This window comes from Sminthopsis crassicaudata, chromosome 3 (assembly GCF_048593235.1).
Source record: "Sminthopsis crassicaudata isolate SCR6 chromosome 3, ASM4859323v1, whole genome shotgun sequence".
NCBI classification, from domain to species: Eukaryota; Metazoa; Chordata; class Mammalia; order Dasyuromorphia; family Dasyuridae; genus Sminthopsis; species Sminthopsis crassicaudata.
Genome location: NC_133619.1, coordinates 9,586,699 through 9,612,817, shown reverse-complemented (window position 1 = coordinate 9,612,817; position 26,119 = coordinate 9,586,699). Strand labels below are relative to the sequence as shown.

Sequence of the window (26,119 nt, the reverse complement as noted above, 5' to 3'; positions counted from 1 at the left end):
CAAGGTCAGCAGCAAGAAAAAGATCAGAAAGAGAGGTAATAACAGAAAGCTTGAGACCAGGCTGTTTTGTTGATCCTGAGGGAGGGCAACCCACCTCCAACCTTAAACAGGGTTCAATAGCCTTTCAAAGCCAGGTCCTGTCACTGTAAGAGAAGTAGGGCCAATTGCAAGAGAGAGAGACAAACAGACAAGGACAGAGAGAGAGAGAGAGAGAGAGAGAGAGAGAGAGAGAGAGAGAGAGAGAGAGAGAGACAGAGAGACAGAGAGACAGAGAGACAGAGACAGACAGAGACAGAGACAGAGAGAGACAGAGAGACAGAGAGAGACAGAGACAGAGACAGAGAGACAGAGACAGAGAGAGACAGAGAGAGAGAGAGAGAGAGAGAGAGAGAGAGAGAGAGAGAGAGAGAGAGAGAGAGAGAGAGAGAGAGAGAACTTATTCCAGGTTTCCAGGGACGGTCTATTGATTCTTGCTTCTCTGTTAATAAAAAGCCTGTTGAAAGAAGCAACCCAATCAGTGCTTGTCAGCACTGCTGGGAGATGCAGAGGTTCATCCCAAGCAGTGTCTTCCTGGCTTCTCAGGCAACAGGTTGGGTTCAGCCGCATCTCCCTGTCTTGACACCTCCACAGAGCAGGACCATGGCCAGCCACTCACTGACTGTGTCTCCCCCGGCCTCACTGAGGAAGCCCCTGAAGATCCCAGATAGACTTCTCTTGGGACCCGGGCCTTCCAATCTTACTTCACGGATCATGCGTGCAGGGGGCCTCCAAATGATTGGACACATGTATGAGGAAATGTTCCAGGTAAGTGGTGGGAAAACTGGCTTGGATGGCCCTCTCGAAAACTCTCTGGAACCTCAGGATAGCAGAAGGTTAGAGCCCGAGGTCATTTGGAACTAGAGGCAAGAGAGAACTGACTTTGAGTCTTAGCTCTGGAGTTAACATCTCTGTGAGCAATTGGACATCATGAAGCCTCAGTTTTCTCATTTTTAAGATGGAGAGAACAATCCCTGGAGTGCCTCTACTACAGGGTTGCTTGTGGTATGTTCAATTGAAATTAAAAATTAAAAATAAATTTTAAAATGAGCTATAGCATCTCATTTAAGTTTCACAACAACACTGGGAGAGTCACAGGTGTCTAGAGCTAGAGGAATGTAAGAGAGCAGTGAATCCAATAATCTCACTGACAGAGAAGTACACTGAGGTCTAATAATCATGGAATCATAGGATTTTAGATTTAGAGCTATCAGAACATAAAGTGCCTGGCAAACCTTAAGGTACTATATACATTTCTTTTTTTTTTTCATTTTTTTATTAATTTTATAATTATACATTTTTGACAGTATATATGCATGAGTCATTTTTTATAACATTATCCCTTGTATTCATTTTTCCAGATTTTCCCCTCCCTCCCTCTACTCCCTCGCCTACATGACAGGCAATCCCATACATTTTACATGTGTTACAGTATAACCGAGATACAATATATGTGTGTAAATCCCATTTTCTTTTGCACGTTAAGTATTGGATTTTGAAGGAATAAGTAACCTGGGTAGATAGACAGTAGTGCTAACAGTTTGCATTCACTTCCCAGTGTTCCTTCTCTGGGTGTGAGGTACTATATACATTTCAACTATCTTGATCAATCAATCTCAAAGCATTTATTAAGTACCACTATGTAGTAGGAACTGTTCTGGGGGTACAAATCAATTAATCCATTATTATTATTCAATCAATGTTCAGTCAATTAGTATACACTTACTCTATACCAGATGCTCTCTCGGGTGCTGAAGTTATAAAGCCAAAAATTAAAAAGTAGCTTTCTTCGGGGAGCTAACATTCCCTCAAGAGAGATGACATACACATGTACACATAGCCACAGAATGGATTCCAGGTGATTTTAGTGGGAGGCTGAGCAATTGAAGGATCGGAGACTCATGTAAAAAGTGGCGCTTAAAGTGAGTCTTTTTTTCCTGAGGCAGTTGGGCTTAAGTGACTTACCCAAGGTCACACAGCAAGGAAGTGTTAAGTGTCTGAGACCAGAGTTGAACTCGGATCTTCCTGACTTCAGGGCTGGTGCTCTATCCACTGCGCCATCTAGCTGCCCTTTAAAGTGAGTTTTTAAGAAAATCTGAGGTCTTAAGAGGCAGAGAAAGCCCATTTCAGACAGGAAGGATAACTTGTGAGAAGCAGAGAGATGGGAAATGAAAGGTCATTTAGGAGGAACAACTGATACTGATGAGGATGGTGGGAGTGAAGATGATGGTGATGATGAGGGGGGGACGATCAGTGCTGGTGATGGTGGTGATGAGGAAGATGGTGGTAATCCTCACGGTGTGGTGATTATGATAGTGAAGATAATGGTAGTGGTGATGATGATGAAAGAGTACTTTAGTCACATAATGGTGGTGATGGAGGTGATGAGGTTGGTTGGTAGTCATGTGAAAGAAGAGATTTTGGTGTCCATTAAACCAAAAGCTATCCAATATCTCTGCCAACTCAGAGATTCTACAATTCTGTAAAATGAAATGACAGTTGTAAAAGTGTATATTGGGGCAGCTCATTGGTACATTGGATAGAGCAGCAGCTCTGAAGTCAGGAGGACCTGAGTTTCAAATATGGTTTCAGACACTTAGCACTTCCTAACTGTGTGACCCTGGGCAAGTCACTTAACCCAATTACCTTGGGTGATGGGGGGAAAGTAAAAGGTCTATATCAAGAAACCTGGATCCTAAACTATCTTCTGCTAATAACTAAATATATCACATGCACAATTTACATCTCCTCTCTGGATCTCAATCATCTCATTTGGAAATTGGAAGGGCCAGAGTAGATGATTTCTCAGGTTAGTTCCAGTAACTTAATTAAATGTCAGTTCAATTGAACTAAATTAAATTCCTTCTGACATAGAAGGTTCCATGTAGTAAGTACTTATTGGGTAGTAATGAGTGACCTTGTCAGAATAGGTGAAAGTTGACCAGCCTCCCTCTGTTTCCATGCCTCCAGAAAGGCCAAAAAAGAATTCTTGCTTATCTTTTGTCTATAAAGGCTTCATTGGTTTATTCTCTTTTAATTTCTCTGTTTCCATTTCTCAAGAAAGTGAAGGTTTAACCATCAACCCTGTGATTTAAAATGTGCCATATTCTAGTCATGCTTAACTTCTTAATCTCTTTACTTTGCTCAAATGCTTTAGGACTAATGTCTAAAGTCCAATCTTTTCATTTTCCAGAAGTGGAAATAGAGATCCAAAGCTAAAAGGTTCACAGTGTGAGTCATTAACAATTTGGAATTAACCAAAGTTAGTGTTCTTTCCACTCTGATTTTCCTAAGAGGATTATTGGGAGCTTTGGAGTCAGAGACCCCTAAAATTAGAGATGGAAAAGACCTTAGAGGTTATCGAGTTCCCTCCTTTGGCCAATGAAGAAATTGAGACCCAGAGGAGTTACTTGATTTGCCTGAGGTCACATAGGGAGCGTGCATCAGAGGTCAAATTTAAACATTGAACCTTCAATTCCAGAACCAGGGTATCTCTCTCCACAACATTTATGGATTCACAGTTTGGACTCCATCCAGTCAACACTTTCATTTTAAGATAAGGAAACTGAAGTCCAGAAGTGAAATTGATTTGGCTAAAATCACATGTTTTCCATATTAAAATACTTTCTGGGTAAACACTAAATTCGAATTTCCCACTTACTTGTTCCAAAGTTATCAGCAGAAAACAAATTTTAAAATCTTTATTGTCTATACAAGACCCTTGCTTAAAGTTAATAAGGAACAAAGAAATCACTATTTGTCCAATTTAGGAATCATCTTCAAGAAAGTTCAAATTCTGTGATCACTGACCAGAGTAATGAGGGAGGGGAAGCACATGACTAGATTGGAAACTGAGGTTGATAGAAATGAAGAGACAAGATTATGCAGCTAAAGCAGAATTTGAATATCTCTAAGACCAATAGCCTTTTCATTATGTCACTTACCTATCAGAGACAAAAAGAGAGAGAGAGAGAGAGAGAGAGAGAGAGAGAGAGAGAGAGAGAGAGAGAGAGGAGATGAGAGAGAGAGAAAGAGATGAAGAGAGAGAGAGAGAAAGATATATATATAGAGAGACAGAGAGAGACAGAGACAGAGAGAGAGACAGAGAGACAGAGAGAGAGGCAGAGAGAGAGAGAGAGAGAGAAAGAGAGAGAGGAGAGAGAGAGAGAGGAGAGAGAGAGACAAGAGAGACAGAGAGAGAGAGGCAGAGAGAGAGAGAGAGATGAGAGAGGAGAGAGAGAGAGAGAGAGAGGAGAGAGAGAGAGAGAGAGAGAGAGAGAGAGGAGAGAGAGAGAGAGAGAGAGAGAGAAAGAGAGAGAGAGAGAGGAGAGAGAGAGAGAGAGAGAAGAGAGAGAGAAGAATGGAGGTCAAAAACAGTCTGAAAAAAAAGAAAGTAGAGTGAAATAGGGATGGAAAGTAGATTGTTGAGAACCATGACTCCATTATTAATTAGATAGCATTAGAATCTTCATCATAGTAATAAAGGAAGGCAAAAAGGACTTTGGTCCATATGATACTTTTCTGGTATTCTTCAAAATCCCATCAAGACATAATGTTGGCTGTGTCTGCCTTCATGAGATAGTTTGTTATTTTTCCTATTTCCTTGGTAGTACAATCCTGGTAGTACGAGTACTACTGTGCCCATTTTATAGCTGAGAAACTGAAGCTCAGAGAGCTTAAGTGGTTTGACCATGGTCACCCATCTATTAAACTCAAAAAGAGGATTTAAACTCAAGTCCCCTAACTCTTAGTCCAATTTATGCCATAATTGTCATTAACTCCTTAAATTTCTCACCACACTTCTGCTAGATCTCTCTTACTTTCTGTGTGTCTTTGGGGAAATAACTTCATCTCGCTGAGCCTTAGTTTCTTCAAGCTGGACTAGAGGAGTCCTGAGGTTCTTCAAAACTCTAGAGCAATGATCTTGTGGGATGTAATCACACTCATGTCATGCACTTTTCCTTGTCTTCTTGTTGGTGAGATACTTCTTCAAAGAGGAGAGAGACATTAAAGAGAGTAGAAGAATGGAGAGAAACATAGATGGATGAGAAAGGAGAAAATGAAAAAGCAGAAAGAGTAAGAAAGATGTGGATAGAGGAAAAAAAAGGAGAGATAGAGAGGGCATTTGAATCCCAGGGCAACAATCATATCTGTATTCACTGCCTTACACACACAGTACGTACTTAATAAATATTTGTCTTTGAACATTTGTCTGTTCAAAGTTTTTAATGCTCCAGGTAGGATAATGCCAGCTGGTGGTCACAAGGCATTTGTTGCCTTTTTTTTTGCAAAGGTGTGTTTTACCCATAACCTTCCTTTATTTCAGATCATGGATGAGATCAAACGATGGCATCCGGTATGCTTTCCAAACACAGAACAAGCTCACCCTGGCCATCAGTGGCCTCTGGACACACAGCTATGGAAACTGCCCTGTTCAATGTAGTTGAACCAGGGGAGTCTGTCCTGGTGGGGGTAAATGGCATCTGGGGACAAAGGGTAGCAGAAATGGCTGAGAGGATAGGTAAGTGAACCAACCCTGGCTTGGGGGGGGGCACTCCCCTAATTCCAAGAATTTCTCCATCTTCCAGAACTTTCTAGAATGAGCCAAGACCATGGGTCTTGAGTTAGTTCTTTCACAAGACTAATGCCATATCCAAATTTCCTATCTCAACCCCAGCAACAATGGCACAAAAGACAGGAAATGAGATGGAGGAGTGTGGATCTCATCAGGCTTAATGATTGATTGGACTGTTTACAGACATTTCACCAATATAGTTTCCAGGGCGAGTCCTTAGGAGGTCATTTCAAAAAAGATCATATTCCAAGTTCTTGTTAATGGACAACCTAATATAGCTACAAAGGGAGCTACAGAATTTGTTATGACAGTAAGATTTCATGAAAAAGGGTCATCTAAAATAGTTCCTAAGAATTGAAAACATGGTCCTAAATCACAGCCACAATACACTCAAGCAAGGAAGATATAATAACTCATATTTCTAAGGACTTCAAGTTTGCAAAAGCATCCTGTAAAGTAAGTAGTGTAATACTATTATCCCACTTTACAGAGGAGAAAACTGAGGCTCAAAAAATGAAGTGATTTGCCCAATGTCACACAGCCATTAACTGTGAAAGCTGGGAATTGAACCTATATCTTTCAAGACTCTTGGCCCCCAGCTTTTTCCATTCGTCCCAACTAGAGTGTCAAAAGAATGAACAGATTGACCCTCTACTCTCAGTACATCAAACTCCACCATGCTGTCAAAGGTAGAAATAGATCGCTGAATTGTGACTGACGACTTTTCCTTGCTTTCCCTATGATCCTCTGCCTCCTATCTTCTTCATCCCATCAGGAGCCAAAGTACACCAAATGGTAAAGGTTCCTGGAGAGTATTATACACTGCAAGATGTGGAGAAGGTAAGTCCCAGGCTTGCATTTAGCCATCCCCTACTCAACTTTCTGCCCTAATAATGACTGCAGCTTAATACTATGTAGAAAAGGTGGATGGGGGTAACAAGAAGAGCACCAGATTGGGAGTTTGGGGTCCAGCTGTGGCCATGATACCAATCAACAATGGGATCCAGTAAATCCAAGCCAATTTAATTTATCTCAATGCAGCAAACATTGGCGAAACACTTGTATATATAGCCCTGGACACTAGGGGCAGTATATGAGATGTCAAGCATTGAGAGGACACAATGTTGGATATGATCACTATTGAACCTAGTGGTTGCCAAGAGCTATGATCAAATATTTCTTCAAGCACTTTCTATCTATGTGACCGTGAGCAAACATTTAACCTTTCTCAGTCTCCCTTTCTTCATCTATAAAATGGGATAAAAATAGCACCTCCCTCACAAAGCTGTTGTGAAGATCAAATGAGATAACACAGAAAACACTTTGAAAACCATAATGTTCTACATAAAAATTATCTCATCTCATCATCAATATTGTCCCTGCCCTCTTGAAATTCAATGGTTTTGTATTAGAATATGTCAAATAAAGTTTGACTAATTAATGACAGGTGCAGAAGAGGGGGTGCCAACAAAGCCAGGATAAGGAATTGTTCATTGTCAAAAGGGGTGGGAATCAGGAGAGGATGCCTGGAGAAGGTAATCTTTGCAATGCGTTTCAAAAGGTGAGTGGAAATTCAACAGGAATTGCTGGAGAAAGAAAGGGGAAGATATTTCGGGAGGTGACACAGCCTGAGCAAACAGGAAGAGAATACTAAGGAAGGTCATGGCCAGAGTTTTAGGAAATATTTACTTTCAAAAATTGTCTTTACATGTAACTGAGAAAAAATAAAATATTATTTTAAAAATGTAAAAAATGGAGCTAATGGAATATACATGCTCCGTTGTCTTATGCAACTATTATATTAGATAAAGTAGAGGAATTCAATTCATACTCTTTGAAAAGTCTAAAATGATGATGATTTTCATCATCATTATCTTTAAAAAAAAAAAAAAAAAGGGGGGGGGGCTTCTAGTGATCTGAAGCTGGATTTGGACTCATGAAGGTGTGAATTCCAATTCCGCTTCTGACACAATGGTCATGTGACCCAGGCAAGTCACTTATCTGAGTTTCACTTTCTTCCCTGATCATACCACAGAATTTAAGAGTTGGAAGGATTGTTTTTGTTTTTTCTTTGTACATTCAGCGGTTAGCCCAGTACCTGGCCCAGAATAAGTAATAATGGTTTGTTTGTTGATCAACCCTTTCAACTCAGCTAAGCTATGAATAACCTCAGCTAACATGAATGAAAACCTCTGTTATAATGTACCCAGCTAGTGGCTGCCCATTTTTTTCTCGGAGATGTACAAGGAGAATTTGTCACCTCCCAAGACAGCCCATTCCAATTCTGGACAGTCAGAATTCTTCAAACTCCCCACTTTTATGTCAAGATTCCTTTGGCCTCTTTGCAGCTCCCCCCCACCCAGTTCTGTCCACTAGGGCCAAGCAGAGCAAACCCAATCTTGCATAAAAGAGATGGTGGCGTAATAGCCACAGTGCTGACTTCACATGGCTGTTATGAGGACCATAACAGTGTGTGTAAATTACTTTAAAAACCTAAAGACTCCCAGTGAATGAATATCAGTCATTATAATTGTGATAAAGACGATAGCGAAAACAGGGATGATGATAATGATGTCGAAGAAGAACTAGCAGAAGATAGAGGGTCTGTGAAACACGTAACTCTTCTTATCCTCCAATCAGTAGATCGAATGCTTGGAGGGACTTCAAGATCTAACCTGTGCATGCTGGGAGCTGAGACGTTACAGTTCCATTGAGTAAATTTAATCCAATTCAACTAGTATATACTGAGTATGGGCTATTAAAAAGCTGTGAGAGGCACCAAAAACACAAGTATCAGAATGACTCAGGTCCTGCCCAAGGAGCTTACACAGCAAGCACACAAATGTGCATCATACAAGGAAGGCAGAGCACTGGCAAAGTGCTCGGAGAAAATCTGAGGAGGAAGAACAATTTCAGGTGGAGAAGACTGAGAGGGACTTTGTGGAAGACTCTAGGAACATGGATATAGAACTGTAAGCACCTTGGAAGCCATTGCCTCCCCTGCCTAACCTCTATACACAGGTGGGGAAACTCATCTCTCTCTCTCTCTCTCTCTCTCTCTCTCTCTCTCTCTCTCTCTCTCTCTCTCTCTCTCTCTCTCTCTCTCTCTCTCTCTCCATGTCTGCCTGTCTGTCTATCCGTCTGTCTTTTTCCCTTTCTAGGGTCTGACTCAACATAAACCTGTGCTGCTCTTTCTCACCCATGGAGAGTCCTCCAGTGGAGTAGTCCAGCCCTTGGATGGATATGGTGATCTTTGCCACAAGTGAGTCCTATAGACCCCCCCTCAGGCAAAGTGTGAAGAGTGGCTACCAGCTTCCCAGATTCTTGACCCTAGCTTGAAATCCATTTCCCTCTCACAATCTAACCCTCAGCTCACCCAGGAGCATTGCCTTGGTGAGTTTGTGAACCTTTTCCCCGCAGAATTTCAGGACACTTTCCAGAAAGTTATATGAGGGGCATCTTGTGGTTCACAATGTGTACACCCAGTGATCCATGGTCTAGGTCCTTGGAGCACAGTAATCTTTGCAATCTAATTTGATCAGAGAAGAGATTTCCCAGGAATTGGATTCTTTATTGGAAAAGGATAAATTTACCATTACCCAGATCACCCATTTTCTAAGAGTTTAAAAGCTATTTTGGTACTGTGTGGACATGTATATACTTGCATATCCCTAAGTGGATAGATAGATACAGATGGATGGCTAGATAGGGATATGCACACATACTCTAGCTACATGCACTATGATATATGCCATTTTAAAAAAAATCTTCACAACAACTCGATAAGATTATACAATTGAAGAAACTGAGGCAAAGGCTAAATGACTTGCATAGCTAGAATGCATCTAAAGCCAGATTTGAACTCCAGACCCAGAACTCTGTCTACTTCACCATTTAGCTGTCTATGGACAAGTTATTTTATGCCTTAATTTCCTTATCTGTACATTAAGATTGAATATAGTCAATCCCTATAACAACTACCTCACTGGCCTATGAGATCAAATGTGCTAGAATGGTCAGCTTGCCATACCTTCTTCCATAGAATTTGCTCTCTTCCTTTTTAGGCACAATTGTTTACTCCTGGTGGACTCCGTAGCCTCGTTAGGGGGAGCTCCAATTTACATGGACAAGCAAGGTGAGAGCTACTTGGGGGTCCCTGTTAATTCCCACTGTAATGAGCCTCCATTTGGGCTTCCAAATACTGCCAAATGGGCTGGGGTTTAGAGATCCCTTCATGATTAGTTTGTACCATACAGAAAGACACCTGACCCATTAATGTCATCATAAAGACTGAAACTCCCTCATGGGCAACACTGCTTTGGTTGTAGCTCCTTTGAAATACAAATTTCTTACATAAGGCAGGATTACATGAGCACCACTGTCCTATTAGCACAAATGAGACTAGATAACTAAATTCTTGGAAAGCAAGTCTCTGGGGAAGTAGGACCTGGGATAGGTCCCTGCTAACAAAGGAGAGAGTCTGGGAAAGTCTAGAGCACAGACACCACCCAACAGGAACAGAGCTGGGTAAGTTGTCAAGGTGGGGGACTTCAGAAAGCCAGATATTGGAGGGAGGATTGTTGTAGACAACTGGACCCTAAATGAGCCAGCCTTGGCCACCAAATGTCATTAAGGAAGAAGACTACATTTGAACGGACAAGAAAATGATCACCAACACTTGCCTTTGCCCCCACTAATACTTCTGTTTGAAGGCATTAAAAAGGCCCTCTCCAGGTGCCCAAAGCCTGACTCCGAAGGGAGGGAGTTCTAAGTCCCATTCTTATAGGCAAGGGACAGATATCACCCGATCTCCTCTCTGTTGATGCAGGCATTGACATCTTGTACTCCGGCTCCCAGAAAGTCTTAAATTCCCCTCCTGGAACTTCCCTGATGTCCTTCAGTGAAAAAGCCAGGTGAGCTTCCCGTTCCATTATCTTTTCCCCATTTTTCTCTTCATTTCATTGATTTCCTGACATGTTTATCACTCCTATGAATTTTCCTTAAAAACAGAGACAGAGCAAAATGGGCTGACAAAGCAAACCTGTCTGCCCCTACATGTACCATTCTCCCCCTGTAGTCCTCCATCTTTCTCCCAAAAAGAATATATTTCATTCTCCATTCTTTGAAACCAAGATTGCTTATTGCAATCAGTCCACGTTCAGTTGTCCTCCTTTATGTGACTATTAGCATTAGATGTGTTCTGATTTCCCCTAACTTCATGACCATGCAGATCTTCCACCATTTCTTCAACTTTTTCATGGAGATCATTTTTTGAGTCGCAATACATTTGGATTACATTAACATCAGCTCACCACATTGATTTAGCACTTTCTTTGTTGTATATCCTAATTTCATAAGGTACAATTTCCTCTGTGTTCCACATATTAATTTCACATGTTATAATTTCTTTAACCACCCCAAATAGACACTTATTTTGTTTGTAATATTTTTGTAACCACAAGTGATGCTATGAATATTTTATTATGTATGCAACCTTTGGTTCTGTCATTGACTTCTTTGAGGGGCTCTTCCTAATACCAAGTTCAATGGCTAAGAATAGATGGATGGCTTTTCTCAACATGAGTCCCAATTATGTTTGTTGTCAAGAATGGAAAGACCAGTTCTCAGCTCCATCCTGATAGCCCTAGCCCCTCCAACACTGACTTCCTGGTTTGGGGTTTTATTACTGTTTTCTGGGTGTGAGATTCACCCCAGAGTTATACTAATTTACTTTTGTCTTATTAGTGTCTTAGAGCATTCTTTTCCCTCCAAACAGTGAACATTTGCATTTCTTCTTCTCAAAACTGTCTCTTTGACATTTGAAAGTTCGAATCCCCCTTATCTTGTCACACAGCTAAATGTCTTCTCCACTTTGGAACAGACCCTTGCCTACCCCAGCTGCCGGCCTCAAAGTGAGTCAGTCTCTGGTCGGTAGCCCAAGTCAGCATTCAAATCTGGGTGTCCTACGAATATCTTGTAGTTATGCTTAGAGAGTTTTAAAAATCCATGAAAGGCCATAAATATCTAAAGAAAAGAAAATATTTGTTTTGGTAACAGGGCTCTTTCACTCACTTCCTCATGAATGGGACCATTCATTTGGATGGATTATAAAATTGCTTGGGCATCCGAGAGTTGGATCAATGTGAAAATGACTATTAGGAACCTTTGAACATTTAATTAGACTCAGCAGGAGAGGGCTGTTAAATTTTTAGTCACTTCCATGCTAGATTCCTTCAAAGGTCTATTCGGAAATGGCAAAACCATCCCTAAACTCATTAATTTGTGGCTTAATGGGTGTGTATGACATTCTGGGAACTCGTGGGCATTTAGGTCACCTTATGAAAATCATACCACCCAGTTTCTCCATCCCGGGCCCTTGCTCAACATCATCATACCTAATGGTAACCCTTGTTTAGATGGGGCAACCCAAAGTCAACCGGTCAAGGTTGACAAGGGTAAATGATGGAGATTTTAACGATAGGATTTCTCATTCAGAGGATAAGTATCCCCCTTCTGGGACACACACAGTACAGTTGAGAATATGATGATCCCTCTTTGACAAGAGACAAATGAGGGTCCTCACCATCGACACTATCCTGAGTGGGAAGGGTTGGGTCTTGGTGGGTGGTGGATCTCTAAGCCGTGTTCTTAGTTTTCTGGAGAGAACCAAGAAGATTGAAGCTGAGAGATAAAGACAAAAGGAGAATAAGAAGTTCCCAATGGGATCCACAGAGGGGAAGTCTGCACATTTGGGGTGATTCCCCACAGAATTATGGGAGCCTAGGTGAAGAGGATGCCAGGGATGGCAAAAGCTGAAGGAAGAAGGAAAGAGGGGAAATTCATGGCCAAGATGGGAGGTGGATGGGGGACCTGGAGAAAAAGAAACTTTCTGGCACCCGGGTAGCCGAACACAGAAAGGGTGCTCTAGGCTGGGCTGCATTGCCTGAGCCAAGTTCTGTGTTCTCAGCATTTATCACTTTTTCTGTCTCTGTCTCTCTGTCTCCCTCTGTCTATATTTCTTAGATCCTAATTTCATAAGGTACAATTTCCTCTCTGTTGCACACATCATTTCATGGATCACAATTTCATTAGCCACCCCAAACACTTATTTTGTTTATATCTTTATCTGTCTGTGAATGTGGCTCTGTCTCTCCCTCCCTCCCTCCCTCTCTGTCTCACTGTCTCGGTCTTAGCCTCCTCCTCTTTATATATGTGTGTGCATATGTATGATACACACATGCACACATGTATGTATACTCACATATATTGATATCCATATGTTTACTAACCACTGCACTCTTGTTCCCAAGCCCCATCTGTCCTCTGAGCCTCAACATCCCACCCCAGGTGCCACAGACACACACACACACACACACACACACACACACACACACACACACACACACACACAGCTTATTTCCCAATAGAAATTGTGTAAACAACAAAAAATAATAAGAATAATTCTTATAAGTAGCTTTTCATCTCTCCCCAGTGCCTGCCAAGCAGCAGAACCAAGAGTAGACGTCCCATCCAGTGTCTCAGCTCTTCCCCGTCCTAAGTTTACTTGATGATAGCACCAAAGTGCTGTCCTCCCTCCTTGCATACTGGGTCCTAAGGTCTAGTGTTGGCCAAGAACAGCTAACCAAGCAATCTTTTTAAAAGGGAAGGATTGCCATGTTTAAGAGAGGGCCACTGGGAACTTTCCTGTGGTTCTGGGCCAAGGGTGAACGCTGAATTCTCTTTTCTCTTTTCTCTCTAGAAGTAAGATTTTTAATCGAAAGACAAAGCCTTATTCTTTTAATTTGGATCTGAAGTGGCTGGCCAATATTTGGGGTTGTGACGACAATCCTAGGGTGTAAGTATCTAGGGTTTATGAGCTCCTGTCCCCATGGATCCATAGCAAGAACATGCACTTAGAAATCCATCTCTTCCCATGCTTCCCAAAAGTAAAGGGAGATTTCTCAGATTTAGATCTGGTGAAGATCTTAGAGCCCCCAGGGGCTTTACAGATAAGCAAACAAGGTCACTTCGGTACTGATTAACTTTCATTTTTTACAGCCTTCCAAAGAGGAGCCTGATCTAACTTCACACCTTCCAAATGATGGGCTGAGTAGACCACCTCAAAATTTAGGTTATACTCCTAAAATGAGATCTCATTGAAAAGAGAGAGACAGAGACAAAGAGGAAGAGAGAGAGAATGAGAGAGACAGAGAGAGAATGAGAAAGAGAGAGAGAATGAGAGAGAGAGAGAGAATGAGAAAGAGAGAGACAGAGAGAGAGAGAGAATAAGAGAGAGAGAGAAAGAGAGAAAGAGAGAGAGAGAGTAGGGAGGAAGGGAGAGGAAGGAAGGGAGGGAGGAAAGAGTGAAGGAAGAGGGAGGGAAGGAGGGAGAAAGAGAGGAGGAGAGAGGGATAGTGAAAGGGAGAGAGGGAGGGTAAGAGAGAGAAAGGAAGAAGAGACAGTGACAAAGAGGGTTAGGCATGAAGGAGACAGAAAGGAAGAGAAAGAGAGAGGAGAGAAAGGGAGAGGGGAAGGAAGAAAGGGGAAGAGAGAGAAAAACAGAGAAGGAAGAGGAGGAAGGGAAAGAAATGGGAAGGAGAGATTGAAAAAAACTACTTTTTAAAGGCCATATTTAAGGCTTTATCACATTTGAGGGGCAAGTGGCCCACATAGCATTCTGTAGGTCAGTCATTCTCAAACTTTTTGACATGTTTTTGCTCTTAAAAATTATCAAGAACCCTGAAGAACTTTAATGTAAGTGTTATATCTATTAATATTGACCATATCATGGACATGTGTTAAAAGAATTGCACGTATTTAACCTACATCACTTACTGTTTTGGAATGGGGGGAAGTGAAGGAAGGAGGGAGAAAAAATTGGAATGCAAACTCTTCCACAAATTAATGTTGAAAATTCCCTTTACATGTATTTTGAAAAAATAAACTATTTTTGAGGAAAAAAAGACATTTGCCCTCTTAGAAATCAAAAATAATGAAATTTTAAAACATTTTTTATTCATCAAAAATTTCAATAAACCCAAATAACATTTTCATGATGAAAAAATAGCCCTTTTAGTTTGGAGAAGAGAAGATTTGGGAGAGTGTAATGTTTGTCTTTGAGCCCATGAAAGACTGTCAGGTGGAAGAGAGATTTTGCCTTGTCCCCTTTGGTCCTAAGTGGTGCAACAGGAAGCAACAAGTGGGTCATGGAAGCCCAGGAGAGCTCTGAGACATCTGGTACAGCCTCCCTGAGCTGGAAGGGAGAAGCCAGTGTAGGTTTGCCATGAGTAAATGTCTCCTAAGAGTCAGAGCTGTTTAAGCAGGAGTGGGCCCCTCAGTGGGTGATGGGAAAGTTTCTCCTCATTGGGAGTCTTCAGGCAAAGGTTGGATGGCTGCTTGTGGGCTGCATCATAGAGAAGCTTCCCTGGGCACTGGCCGGAACTCTGGGGAGCCTCCCCTGGGGCACTGCCTGGGACTCTGAGGTCCCTTTCAGCTCCTAGCTTCTGTGCTTCTGTGGATCTTGCCCCTCTGAGGCTGGGACGGTCCTACTGCCATCTCCTACCCAGCCCCTGAAGACCATGTCACCGATGTCTTCCAGGTATCATCACACCACCCCAGTCATCAGCCTTTTTAGCCTTCGAGAGGGCTTGGCCGCGCTGGCTGAAGAGGTGAGCATTTTCTCATGACCCGAGCTGGCTGAGGAGGGAAGGCTGGGAGAGTGGAGGAGGAGATTTGTTCAGCTGGAGCTCTGCGGGGGGATTTGGATTATATTCTGTTCCCATGTGATTAAGGACCCTTGGTGGATGAGCAGGAGAGCCAGTGGCATGGTGGGTAGGGAGAGAGCAGGATAGGGAGCTGGTCCTTGTGGTGAGAACTCTGGGTTCAGGTTCTTCCCCAATCCTGTGTGTCCCGGGCATATCTTTCAGCTCGGGTGCCCAGGGAAGCTCTCTGGTGGTTTCTAACGGCTGTGGACAGACTAAGGCCCACATTTGTGGACATAGCCAAGCTGCAAGTTGGTTTTGTTTGACTCTGGCCAGTCCCCTCTGCCTCCATGGAGACATGTTAAGAGGGAAAGGAGATAAAGTGGGAAACAAACCACCCCATTAGACTGCAACATCTGAGCATCTCAGGGGCTCCCTACACGGATAAAACCTTAAATTTGGACCAAGCTAGAAGGCCAAGAGGAGCCCTGGGGGACATGCTACCCATCCTACCTTGGTGAACAGAGCACAGATCTAGGAGGCAGCCTGAGTTGAAATCCTGCCTCAGCTTCTTCCTTGACACGCGACCCTGGGAAAGTCAGTTAATTTTTCTCTGCCTCAGTTTCCCCAACTAGACTTTTCTTTTAAAGGCTATTTTGAGGGCATCAAATGAGATGTAGAACATATTGTAAACCTTAATCTGCTATCTCAATGCCAGCTGTTGTTCCCCCCACCATCCTGCTGCCTTTAGGGAGAGGTTTAAAGGCTTCTGACCACTCTATGCAGTGGATCCCAGCCACAGTTAGCTTGGTAACTGAGGCTTTCCTGACGGACGTGCAGAGATAGAGAGAGAATGGAGAGATGGAGGCGTCTCTAGAGTTCTGAGAAGTCATGTTCCCTACAGTCCATGCCCCCGGGAGAAGGATATTCTCCCGTCCTTTGTAAGGCGCTCCATTCTCAGGCCTCCAAAGGCTGACCACAGGGAACTCCCGAGAATGGACAGAAACCTCTCCCTCAAAGGCTAAGTCTATTCTTATTCTGACTCGGACCTTGTGACCACTCTTCCTTTGCTTAAAGACTGGGCTTGGCCACCAGCCATGGGGTCGCTGCTCTGGCATTTTTGTAACATGGGGTCTCCCCCTCAAACCCCCTCTAAGCCTCCTCGGGCATTGGGTCAAACCAAACACTTAGGGTTCTGCCCCTAAAGATCACAAGCTTCTTCCCCAGGTCTCACCCTGTGGGTCGGATGACATCTTTTAGAAATCACTGAGAGTCCTAGCAGGTAAGTTATTCATAAAGGGTGGCCCTAGCAGTCCGACTGGGAGGGGATGGCTGGGCTCTGAAGGAAGGAAGTTCTGGAAGACGGGGCAGCAGTCCAGGAAGATGCTAGGCTGGTGCTGCTGGGCCTCTCGTTGGCCGGAGGAGACGGTCATTCTCCTGGGCCCCCCCATAGAGTAACTCAAGCTGCTGATGAGGTGACAGGGAATGGTGGCCAGAAAAGTGAACAGGTGCCCCTCTCCCGCAATTGACCCCAGAGGACCTTGTTTAGAAGGGGAGGTTGGGAGGGAAGTGGCCAGCCAACTCCATCTTCTCTTATCTGGGCAGAGCATGTGCAGAATTCACTCAAAAGGCCTGGACATGAATCCACTTCTTTCACTGGCTTTTCCTTTTACTTCACTTTTCTGGGCCTCAGTTTACTCATATGTAAAATGAGTGCATTTGGACTAGAAGGCCTCTGAGGTCTATTTTTGCCTTAAATCTATCTCATTCTTTCCTTTTTCTCCATTTCTCTCTTCTTTTTCTCAGTCCTCTGTCTATGTGTTGAACCAGGAAGGGTCCTGATGTCCACTGTGACCCCAGGATCTCCAGCTATTGCCAAGGGGAGGACATATTTCCTCATCACATTTCTCTGGGGTTTCCTCTTCCTCCAGCCTAGCAGCATCCCTCCTCTGCAGCCCTAGACATTCAAGGTCTCTTTTTTCTTCATTCAGGGTCTGGAGGAGAGCTGGAAGAAACACCAAGCTGCCACAGACTACTTGCACAAAGAGCTGCAGAAGCTGGGCCTCCAGCTCTTTGTAAAGGACCCGGTAAGGCCAAAAGTCTGGGGGTGGGGGGGCAGAGCCCCTGCACTCAGGGAAAGATGCAACCTGAGCCACGGATGAAGTGGGGCCTGAGCTCCAGGCTTGGGAAAGAAAATAAGGCAGCAGCATAGGTGGCTCGAATCCCGCTCCCCAAGCTGCGGCCTAGCTCAGTTTTCAAATAGACTCATATATGTTTTACTGTAATTTTAAAATATATTTTATGAGTTCTCTCCCACTTACATTTTATTCTTGAAAGACTTCAGGACTGCCACCTTTATTCTAGCATCCATCAGGTGGGTGACCCCTGGAACGAGCAACCCCCAGAGCTCTCTGTCATCCTTACAAGATTCTAAGTTACTCTAACAAGGAATTAATTCCCTGGGAATGTCATACGGCCAATGCCAAGTCATTTTTACATAGCCAGAGTCAAGTTAAGAGTCTGAGAAAATTACCCTCAACTAGAACAATAACTAAGGCTGGGCCACCAGAGCTTTGCCTCAGGACATTGAAATTTAGAAATACAGAAAAGTAAACATTAGAAATACAGGAAATTTAGAGATATTGCACTTATTTAGCAACTGAAGTTAGTATCTTATTCGCAAGGGGATCTAGTTAAAACAAGAAGCTGGCAGTTCCCTGACAGAAGCATACTAGGTGACAGCCTCTCCAGCAGAGACCTGATAATGTCCCCAGTCTGTTCATCTCCATTAAGGATCAGTGTCCTAGAGTCTCTCCCTGAGTGTCTCAAGGATTTCACCAACTGTCTTTCTTTCTTTTTTAAAAAAAAAATTATTGAAGCTTTATGTTTTCAAATCACATGCAATTTTTCACCCTTGACCCTTGCAAAACCTTGTGTTCCAATTCCCCTCCCCCTTTGCCCATCTCCTCTCCTACATGGCAAGTAGTCCAATATATGTTAAACATGGCAAAAATATATGTCAATCCAATAGAGGCATGCATATTTATACACTTATCTTGTGCACAAGAAGAATCAAAGCAAAAAGGAAAAAAAATGAGAAAAAAATAAAATTCAAGCAAACAACCACAAAAAGTGAAAATGCTGTATTGTGATCCACCTTCAGTTCCCACAGTCCTCTCTGTCACCAACCGCCTTTAAACATGGGTTCTTTTGGTGCTGCTGGCTGCAGGGTCCAGAGCCGCTGGTCACCCACCCTCCAGCCCCAGGAAATTAGAGGAGGAGCATCCTGGAAAAGCCCGGCCCAGTGATCTAGCTTGTCGCTGCTCCCTTCTGATCTCCTCCAGAGCTGAAGATGGGGCCTATGAGCATGTGTGTGTGTGGTTTTGTTTTCAGAAAGTGAGGTTATCCACGGTCACCACAGTGGCTATCCCTCTGGGCTACAACTGGAAGGACATCACCTCCTACCTCATCAAGAATCATGGCATTGAGATTACCGGTGGCCTGGGACCTTCGGTTGGAATGGTAATTCTGGGAGGGGGGCAAATGGGACCCCTGGAGCTCCCTGGGGTCCACCTACAACCAGAGCAGAGGCTATAGTACAGTGGAAAGGGTTTGATTTCTGGAGTCAGAGCAAATGGCCCCAAATCTGGTCCCTGCTGCTCACTCCCTGTGCAATGTGCCTCAGTTTCTCCATCTGTAAAATGAGAAGGTTGGATTGGATAATTTCCAGAGGCCTTTCTAGCACTAATCTACAATCCTAAAATCTCCGTTGTCCATGTTGAAGTGGGGGAAATCTCCAGATTCTGGAATTCTTGGTGTATGAGTGTGTGTGTGTGTGTGTGTGTGTGTGTGTGTGTGTGTGTGTGTGTGTGTGAAATCACCTGACCAAGAATGCCTCATAGCACACCAGCAAGTAGCTTGCAGGCAGAAACGATTACTTTCCCTTCTGTTCTGTTCTGAGACAGACTGAATAACAAAAATAACCAGAGTAATTACAGCAGCCATTTCCCTAGCCCTTTAAGGTTTGTGAAATACTTTCTATATGTTATCTCTTTTGGAAGGAAGTGCTATTATGACACCCATTCTACAGATGAGGAAATTGAGGGTCAGAGAGGTTAAAGGATAGGGATTTATTCTCCTATTCTGTGCTTTCTGTGAGGTGAAATATCAGAGAACCAGGTCATGATGCCTTCCTGGACCTGGTCATTTTCTTGGGAGGCCCATAAAGTTAATAAACCCGAATCTCCACAGACTCTCAGTGCAGTAGGGGTTTGAAAAGGCAGCAAGGAAGGGGAGGTATGGCCAAGCAGTAGTGTGTCTGAAAAAGAGCTGGGGATCATAGTGGGCCTCAAGCCCAAAAAGTCAGTGCTGGGATAGAACAAGAACACAGGAGGAAATTGAGGCTTGATGTAAGGAAAGGAGCTTCCAACAATTAGGGATTCTGAGGGATGCCTCAGGAAGGGGCCCACGAAGTGAGCCTGGGAGGAAAATTGGCATTCTAGGAGATGTGGGGGGCTGCCTGTTGAGAGGCGTGAAGCGAAAGCCAGAACCATCATTTGACAAAGGGGGAAACTGAGGTTCAGAACAGATGATGGATTCTGGAAACCTTTCAGCTAGTAAAGGTCAGAGGCAGGATTTCATCCCTGGACTTTCTCACTCTGAGTCCAGAACTGCCCCCTGAGTCCTAAGCCGGAGCTTCAGCAAACAGATCGGTTTGACTGAGGCGCCCAGTGCACATCAGGGAGCGATGCCATAGACAAGGCAGGCCGGCCGGGTCTCGGCCGGGCCGCTGTCCCCTCACAGGTTCAGCACATGTTCTTGTGCTCTCCCCCACCTCAGGTGTTGAGGATCGGCCTACTCGGCTGCAACGCCACCAAAGCCAACGTGGACCGAGTCATCCGGGCCCTGAAGGATGCTCTGCAGCATTGCCCCAAGAACAAACTGTAGGGGTCCCCTCTGACCCCCACCTCCTCATCTGAAACCAGCTCACCCTGAACTTCAATGGGCGGGAGGTGGACAAGGACCTGAAGGAGCAGGGGCCAGAGAAGGAAAAAGGGAGAATGCGCTCTTGCAAAAGGCAGAGGAGAGGCAGGGAGACGGAGTCGGGGGGCTCCCTCTCTGCTCGCCTTGCTGGGTCCTCCCTCTCTGGAGGTGCCACCATCTTCTCATGTAGGCCGGTCATCCCTGGTCTCTTTTCTAGAGAGCTCAGAGCCCCAGCTCTCTGGAAAATGGCCTTCGTAGCTTCCAATGCAAGTTTTTTGGGTCTGGAAATTGGTGTCAGCTCCACCCAAGTCTCTCTCTTCCTTTAATTAAAGAAGCAGTTTGGGGTGCCCTGGCCTTTGTGTCCCTTTCTCCTCCCAGCCACAAAGAATACTAAAAAAATCATCAAGTCATCAAGGGCCCCCAGAAGGGCCCCCAGAAGGACCCAAGAAAATCTGGCATGTGAGAACAGGGCCAAAGGGCTGGCCATGAATACCGAGGTCAGGAGCTGGGCTCTCAATCTGACCTGTACACCCCCGGGAAGCTCAACCAAAATAAGCAGATTAGCCCCTCAAGACCGAAATCAGTGCGTCTCTTCTTGGTGTGCACACTCAGTGGGAATCCAGGAGGAATAGGGAGCACAGGAAGGCTCCTGAAGGCCAACCCATTGCAAGATTGAACAAAGTTAAGGACTTCTAGCAAACAGTTTCAAGCAGACTGAGTCCAACAGGGACCAACCCAACGATGAGCGTGCAGCACACACACACACACATTCTCTAACCTTGCCCCTATGCCCAACAATAGGGCCATCTACCCACACACTGCCCCATCATCCTCTGGAATCAGGAAAACCTGGATTTTTGAAGGAATTGCTCCCTGAGACCCTTTCTCCCTCTGATATGGGATTGCTAAGTGACTTAAATCTATCTCTAAAATGGAGATGACCAGGGCAGCTAGATGGTATTGGCCCTGAAATCAGGAGGTCCTGAGTTCAAATCTGGTCTCAGACACTTCCTAGCTATGTGACCCTGAGCAACTCACTCTACCCCAATTGCTTCAGCAAAAATAAATAAAATAAAATGGGAGATGACCAGAGTAGCTGCCTTCCAGACTTGTGGGGAGGATTAAGTGAGTACCTTCTGGAAAAGACTTTGCCCACTTTATCAAATCCAAAACTTATTCTCACTTCATTCTACTTCAGGGATTTCATCATTGTCAAAAAACAAAAACAAACAAAAAAAAAAAAAACCTCCCAATGTGGAAATGCCCTTCTCTGACACAGGTCAGCCAGTCTTCTGTTATTTAGTGGTTTAGTTTCTCAGAACCCCAAGAAGCTTCTATGTAACCCATCCAGGTCCCTCAGGACAAGTCAGAGGCTGGTCTTTCCAACTTCCAGGCCAGGTATCACTCCACTACGATGGGCTGCCCACCACATCCTCATTTTATGAGGGAGAAAATTGCCCTTTCTGACTTTTTTACTTTTGAAATTGGCAGCCTCACTTCACCACTCTCCTGACTTCAAACCCTCAACTCCATGGGCTAAGAACTGTAGCTGGGAGGGAAGGGACGGGAGGAGGTTAGGCAAGAGATGGGGAGACATCTGGGAAGGAAAGGAGAAACAGTGTTCAGCAGCAAGGGATGGGCTAGACTGGGCTGAAAATGGACTTGCAGGCAGGGACTTCTTACTCTGAGCACATACCTCCACATTGCTTTGGTTCTGGCTACCTCAGTTTTGGAAGGGAGTTACTAATCTGTGGGGTACCCAGAGGGGGGAAGCTAGAATGGTGAAGGATCCCGAGTTCCTGCAATTAAAGGAACAGGGTGTGTTTTGCCAAAGAAGACTCAGGAAATATAAGCTCCATCTTCAAGAACTTGAAAGACTTTTGACTGAAAAAAAAATTGGACTTGCTTTGTTTGGCCCTAGAGGCCAGACCCAGGAACCATGGATTTTGAAGAGGCAGAAAAGTCATAAAAACCTTCCAGACACAGAGATCCATTGTAAGGGTCCTTTAAATGGGCGGGCACAGTGCAACAGGAGATTTGAGTTGTCCAGAAGTAATCTCTGTGGATATAGGACTGCCCTGTGGGTGGGATCCTGGCCATATTGAGATAGCTTCGTAATGGGTGATGGCTCTCTCCCTGGTTGGTTGTGTGTGTGACCTCACAGGCCCTTTATAAGCCCACTGCAGACAGCAGTTGCTCTCTTTAACCTGGCTCCCTAATCTGGGGTAGCTGAGCCAAACTGATGGAGCCTTGAGAGGTAAGAAGTTAACAAGTCAGGGCATCAAGTCAGGGCATTATGTGAGTAAGTATAATAAAGGCTTTTAAGATGCCCTCCTGGCAGTTACAATCCATTGGAAGGAATCCAGGCTGCCTGCCTGAGAGGTCCTTCCCTGGAGGTCTTCAAGTGAAGGCTGGGATAAGCACTTAATGGGAATACAAGTAAGGAGATTATTACTCAGGGGCATGTTGTACTTAGATCCCTCTAAGATCCTGGAATTCCATGAGACCTACAGACCACCCAAAGGGATAAGGGGTAAAGGAAACTTAGCTCAAGGTGCCTCCCACAGCGAGATCTGATGATTGGGAATCAGGATTTGGGATTGGGAATCCAGGCATCCTTGGGGTCAGCTCCCCACCACCTGGAAAATAACAACTGGGCCCATCTGATAGCTTCCTTTGAGCAAGCTTCGTCCTGCCCCTGATCTCTAGGCTGAAAGTGAGAAGTTGAAAGAACTTGGAAAAGAAAGGGTGGCCAAACCAATCCCTCTTTTTTGAACCACAGGAGAGCTTAGGGGAATTGATTCAGATAACCTGGGCTTGAACGCTATTTATCAATTTTCTATCACCTGTGTGAACTTGGGCAAGTCACTTAACTTCTCACTTCTTCCCTCTTCAAGAAGCAAACACTGTGACTTAGTCTTTAAAGCAGCTGTTTAACCAGTCTGCCAGTGCTTTTATTACTAAGGAGTGGTTAGTCTAATCCCTTAATGCAACCTGTAATTCAGAATGATTTGTAGTGATCATTTCTATGACTGGGCTAGAATTAGCTGAGAAAACACTATAATTCACACATACACACACACACACACACACACATTCACACATACACACACTCATTCACATATATACATAAATATAGAAAGTATGTTACTATAACTTCTAGTTAATGTTACAATAACTGTTAGTAACATATATAACATATATTACCATCACTGCTAGTTCATCTATAACTGTTAGTAACAGGGGGCAGCTAGGTGGCGCAGTGGATAGAGCACCAGCCCTGAATTCAGGAGGACATGAGTTCAAATCTGGTCTCAGACACTTAATACTTCCTAGCTGTGTGACCCTGGGCAAGTCACTTGACCCCAGCCTCAGAAAAACTAAGTAAATAAATAAATAAAAAGATAACTGTTAGTAACATATATGGTATATACAAATATACATAAACACACACTCATACACACTCACACATATACACACATACTACATACACATTCACATACATACACACATATATACACACACAGACTCAGATGCACTCACATGCTTACATACATACACACATTTACATACACACATATTCACATATACACATACTACACACACACTCACACACACACTCACGCACATACTCAGATACACTCATATATTCAAATACATACATACACATACATACCCCAAAGACCAAAACCAAAACCCTCCACTGAGTATACCCAAAGCCGCACTTGCTGCCTTGTTCTAGAGCAGCAGTCCCCTTTCTAATCAGAAGCACCAGTTCCTGCAAAGTCCTGGCTAGGAAGCTTTTTCATGCTGCTTATCAAATCTGGACATGTGTCCCTGCTTGGGGTTAGCTGCAGAACCCTGTCTCTGAATAGGACCGTGCTGAAGGAGCCCATGTTTTTCTCCATTATACTAAAATTTGCCCCAGAAATCCAAGGGCTGGTACCATCCCCCCTTCTTGTCCTCTGCTTGTCTGTGTGAAAGCTTGGCGCATCTCAGGTGAGTCAGGCTTAGTGGTTGCTGAGGAAGATGGAGCTCAGACTACTGGAGCAGCCTGGGTCCCACGAGCCCCGCCCCTTTGTCCCAGCAGATGTGGTATTTCCAGAGTGGGGCCTCTGGTCCCGTGGAGCTGTGGGAAATCACTGAACCTGTTTGCCTATAAAATGAGGATCATTACATTTGCCTTTCATCTGCATACAGGGCAATTTTAAATAAAACAGTCTTGAAATCTTAATTACATAAATAGGAATCCTTCCTGTCACTTTCCCTCATTGTCATTACTGTCTTATCTATCATTGTAACTAGACAGAGCAATCAAAAAATATGCTTTTGATCCACTGACTCTCCTTTTACTCTTTCATCACTCTTTCCTCATATTTGCAGTGCTGGACATAGAGCCATAACTAGGGCAAGGAAGGTGGGGCTTTTCCCCCAGGGCAACAAATATAGAGATTAATGGCGGTACTTTCAGTCTTTCAGCAGTTTAGAAACAGTAGTAATAAAAACAACTAACACTAAGAGTTATTTACATATCTTATTGATCCTCCTAACAAGTCTATGATGTAGCTATTATTGTTTCCATTTTATATTTTAAGAGGCTATATGTGAAAAGGGCTAAGAGCCTTGCCCAAGGTACATGGTTACTGTCTGAGGCAAAATTTGAAGGCCGGTCTCTCTGGCTGCAAGTCCAGAACTCTCTCCACTTCGCCATCTAACTTCCAGAAACAACCAAATTTAGCACCTCACAGGCGAGGATAGTATGAGCCTCCTCATGCTGTGGCAGCAAGTAGTAGATGAGCCCCCACCAGTCCCAGCCTTGAAAAAAGGGCACATTTCATGGCTTAAGCCTCAGAGTAGATTTGTGCCATCTGGCCTTGATGGAAAAACTGTTAATTAGTAACATATATAGTATGTGTTATTATATCTGCTAGTTAGTGTATGTTACTATAACTGTTAGCAACATATATGATATATGTTACTATAATGGCAACTTAGTGACATATATAGTCTATGTTACTATAAGAGTATATGTTACTATAACTTAGTAACATTTGGTATATGTTACTGTAATTGCTAGTTAGTATGTTACTATAACTACTAGTTAATGTTATTATAACTGTTAGCAACATATATAGTATATGTTACTATAAGTGCAAGCTAGTATGTTTCTATAATGTAACATATATGGTCTATGTTACTATAAGAGCATATGTTACCATAACTTAGTAACATTTGGTATATGTTACTATAACAGTTAGTATGTTACTATAACTGTAACATATATCATATGTTACTATAACTACTAGTTAGTGTTACTATAACTGTTAGTAACATATATAGTATATGTTACTATAAGTGCAAGTTAGTATATGTTACTATAACAACTAGTTAATATGTTACTATAACAGTAAGATATATAGTATATGTTATTATAACTGTTACTATGTTACTATAACTGCTAGTTAATGTCACTATAACTGTTAGTAACATATATAGTATATGTTACTATAAGTGCAAGTTAGTATATGTTACTATAACAACTAGTTAATATGTTACTATAACAGTAAGATATATAGTATATGTTATTATAACTGTTACGATGTTACTATAACTGCTAGTTAATGTCACTATAACTGTTAGTAACATATATAGTATATGTTACTATAAGTGCAAGTTAGTATATGTTACTATAACAACTAGTTAATATGTTACTATAACAGTAAGATATATAGTATATGTTATTATAACTGTTACTATGTTACTATAACTGCTAGTTAATGTCACTATAACTGTTAGTAACATATATAGTATATGTTACTATAAT

At 43.2% G+C, this 26,119-nt stretch overlaps 1 protein-coding gene across 1 annotated transcript; it reads left to right on the top strand.

The window, feature by feature from the left end:
• The first annotated feature begins 624 nt into the window (after positions 1–624).
• Positions 625–20,642, top strand: AGXT (alanine--glyoxylate aminotransferase). Its single transcript, XM_074297990.1, is given in 13 exon segments — positions 625–804; positions 5,363–5,380; positions 5,382–5,438; positions 5,440–5,557; positions 6,387–6,451; positions 8,773–8,873; positions 9,676–9,746; positions 10,440–10,524; positions 13,371–13,466; positions 15,210–15,279; positions 17,304–17,399; positions 18,706–18,834; positions 20,152–20,642. Coding segments are annotated over 13 exon segments (1,179 nt in total). The 5' UTR covers positions 625–639; the 3' UTR covers positions 20,260–20,642.
• The last annotated feature ends 5,477 nt before the right edge of the window (positions 20,643–26,119 follow it).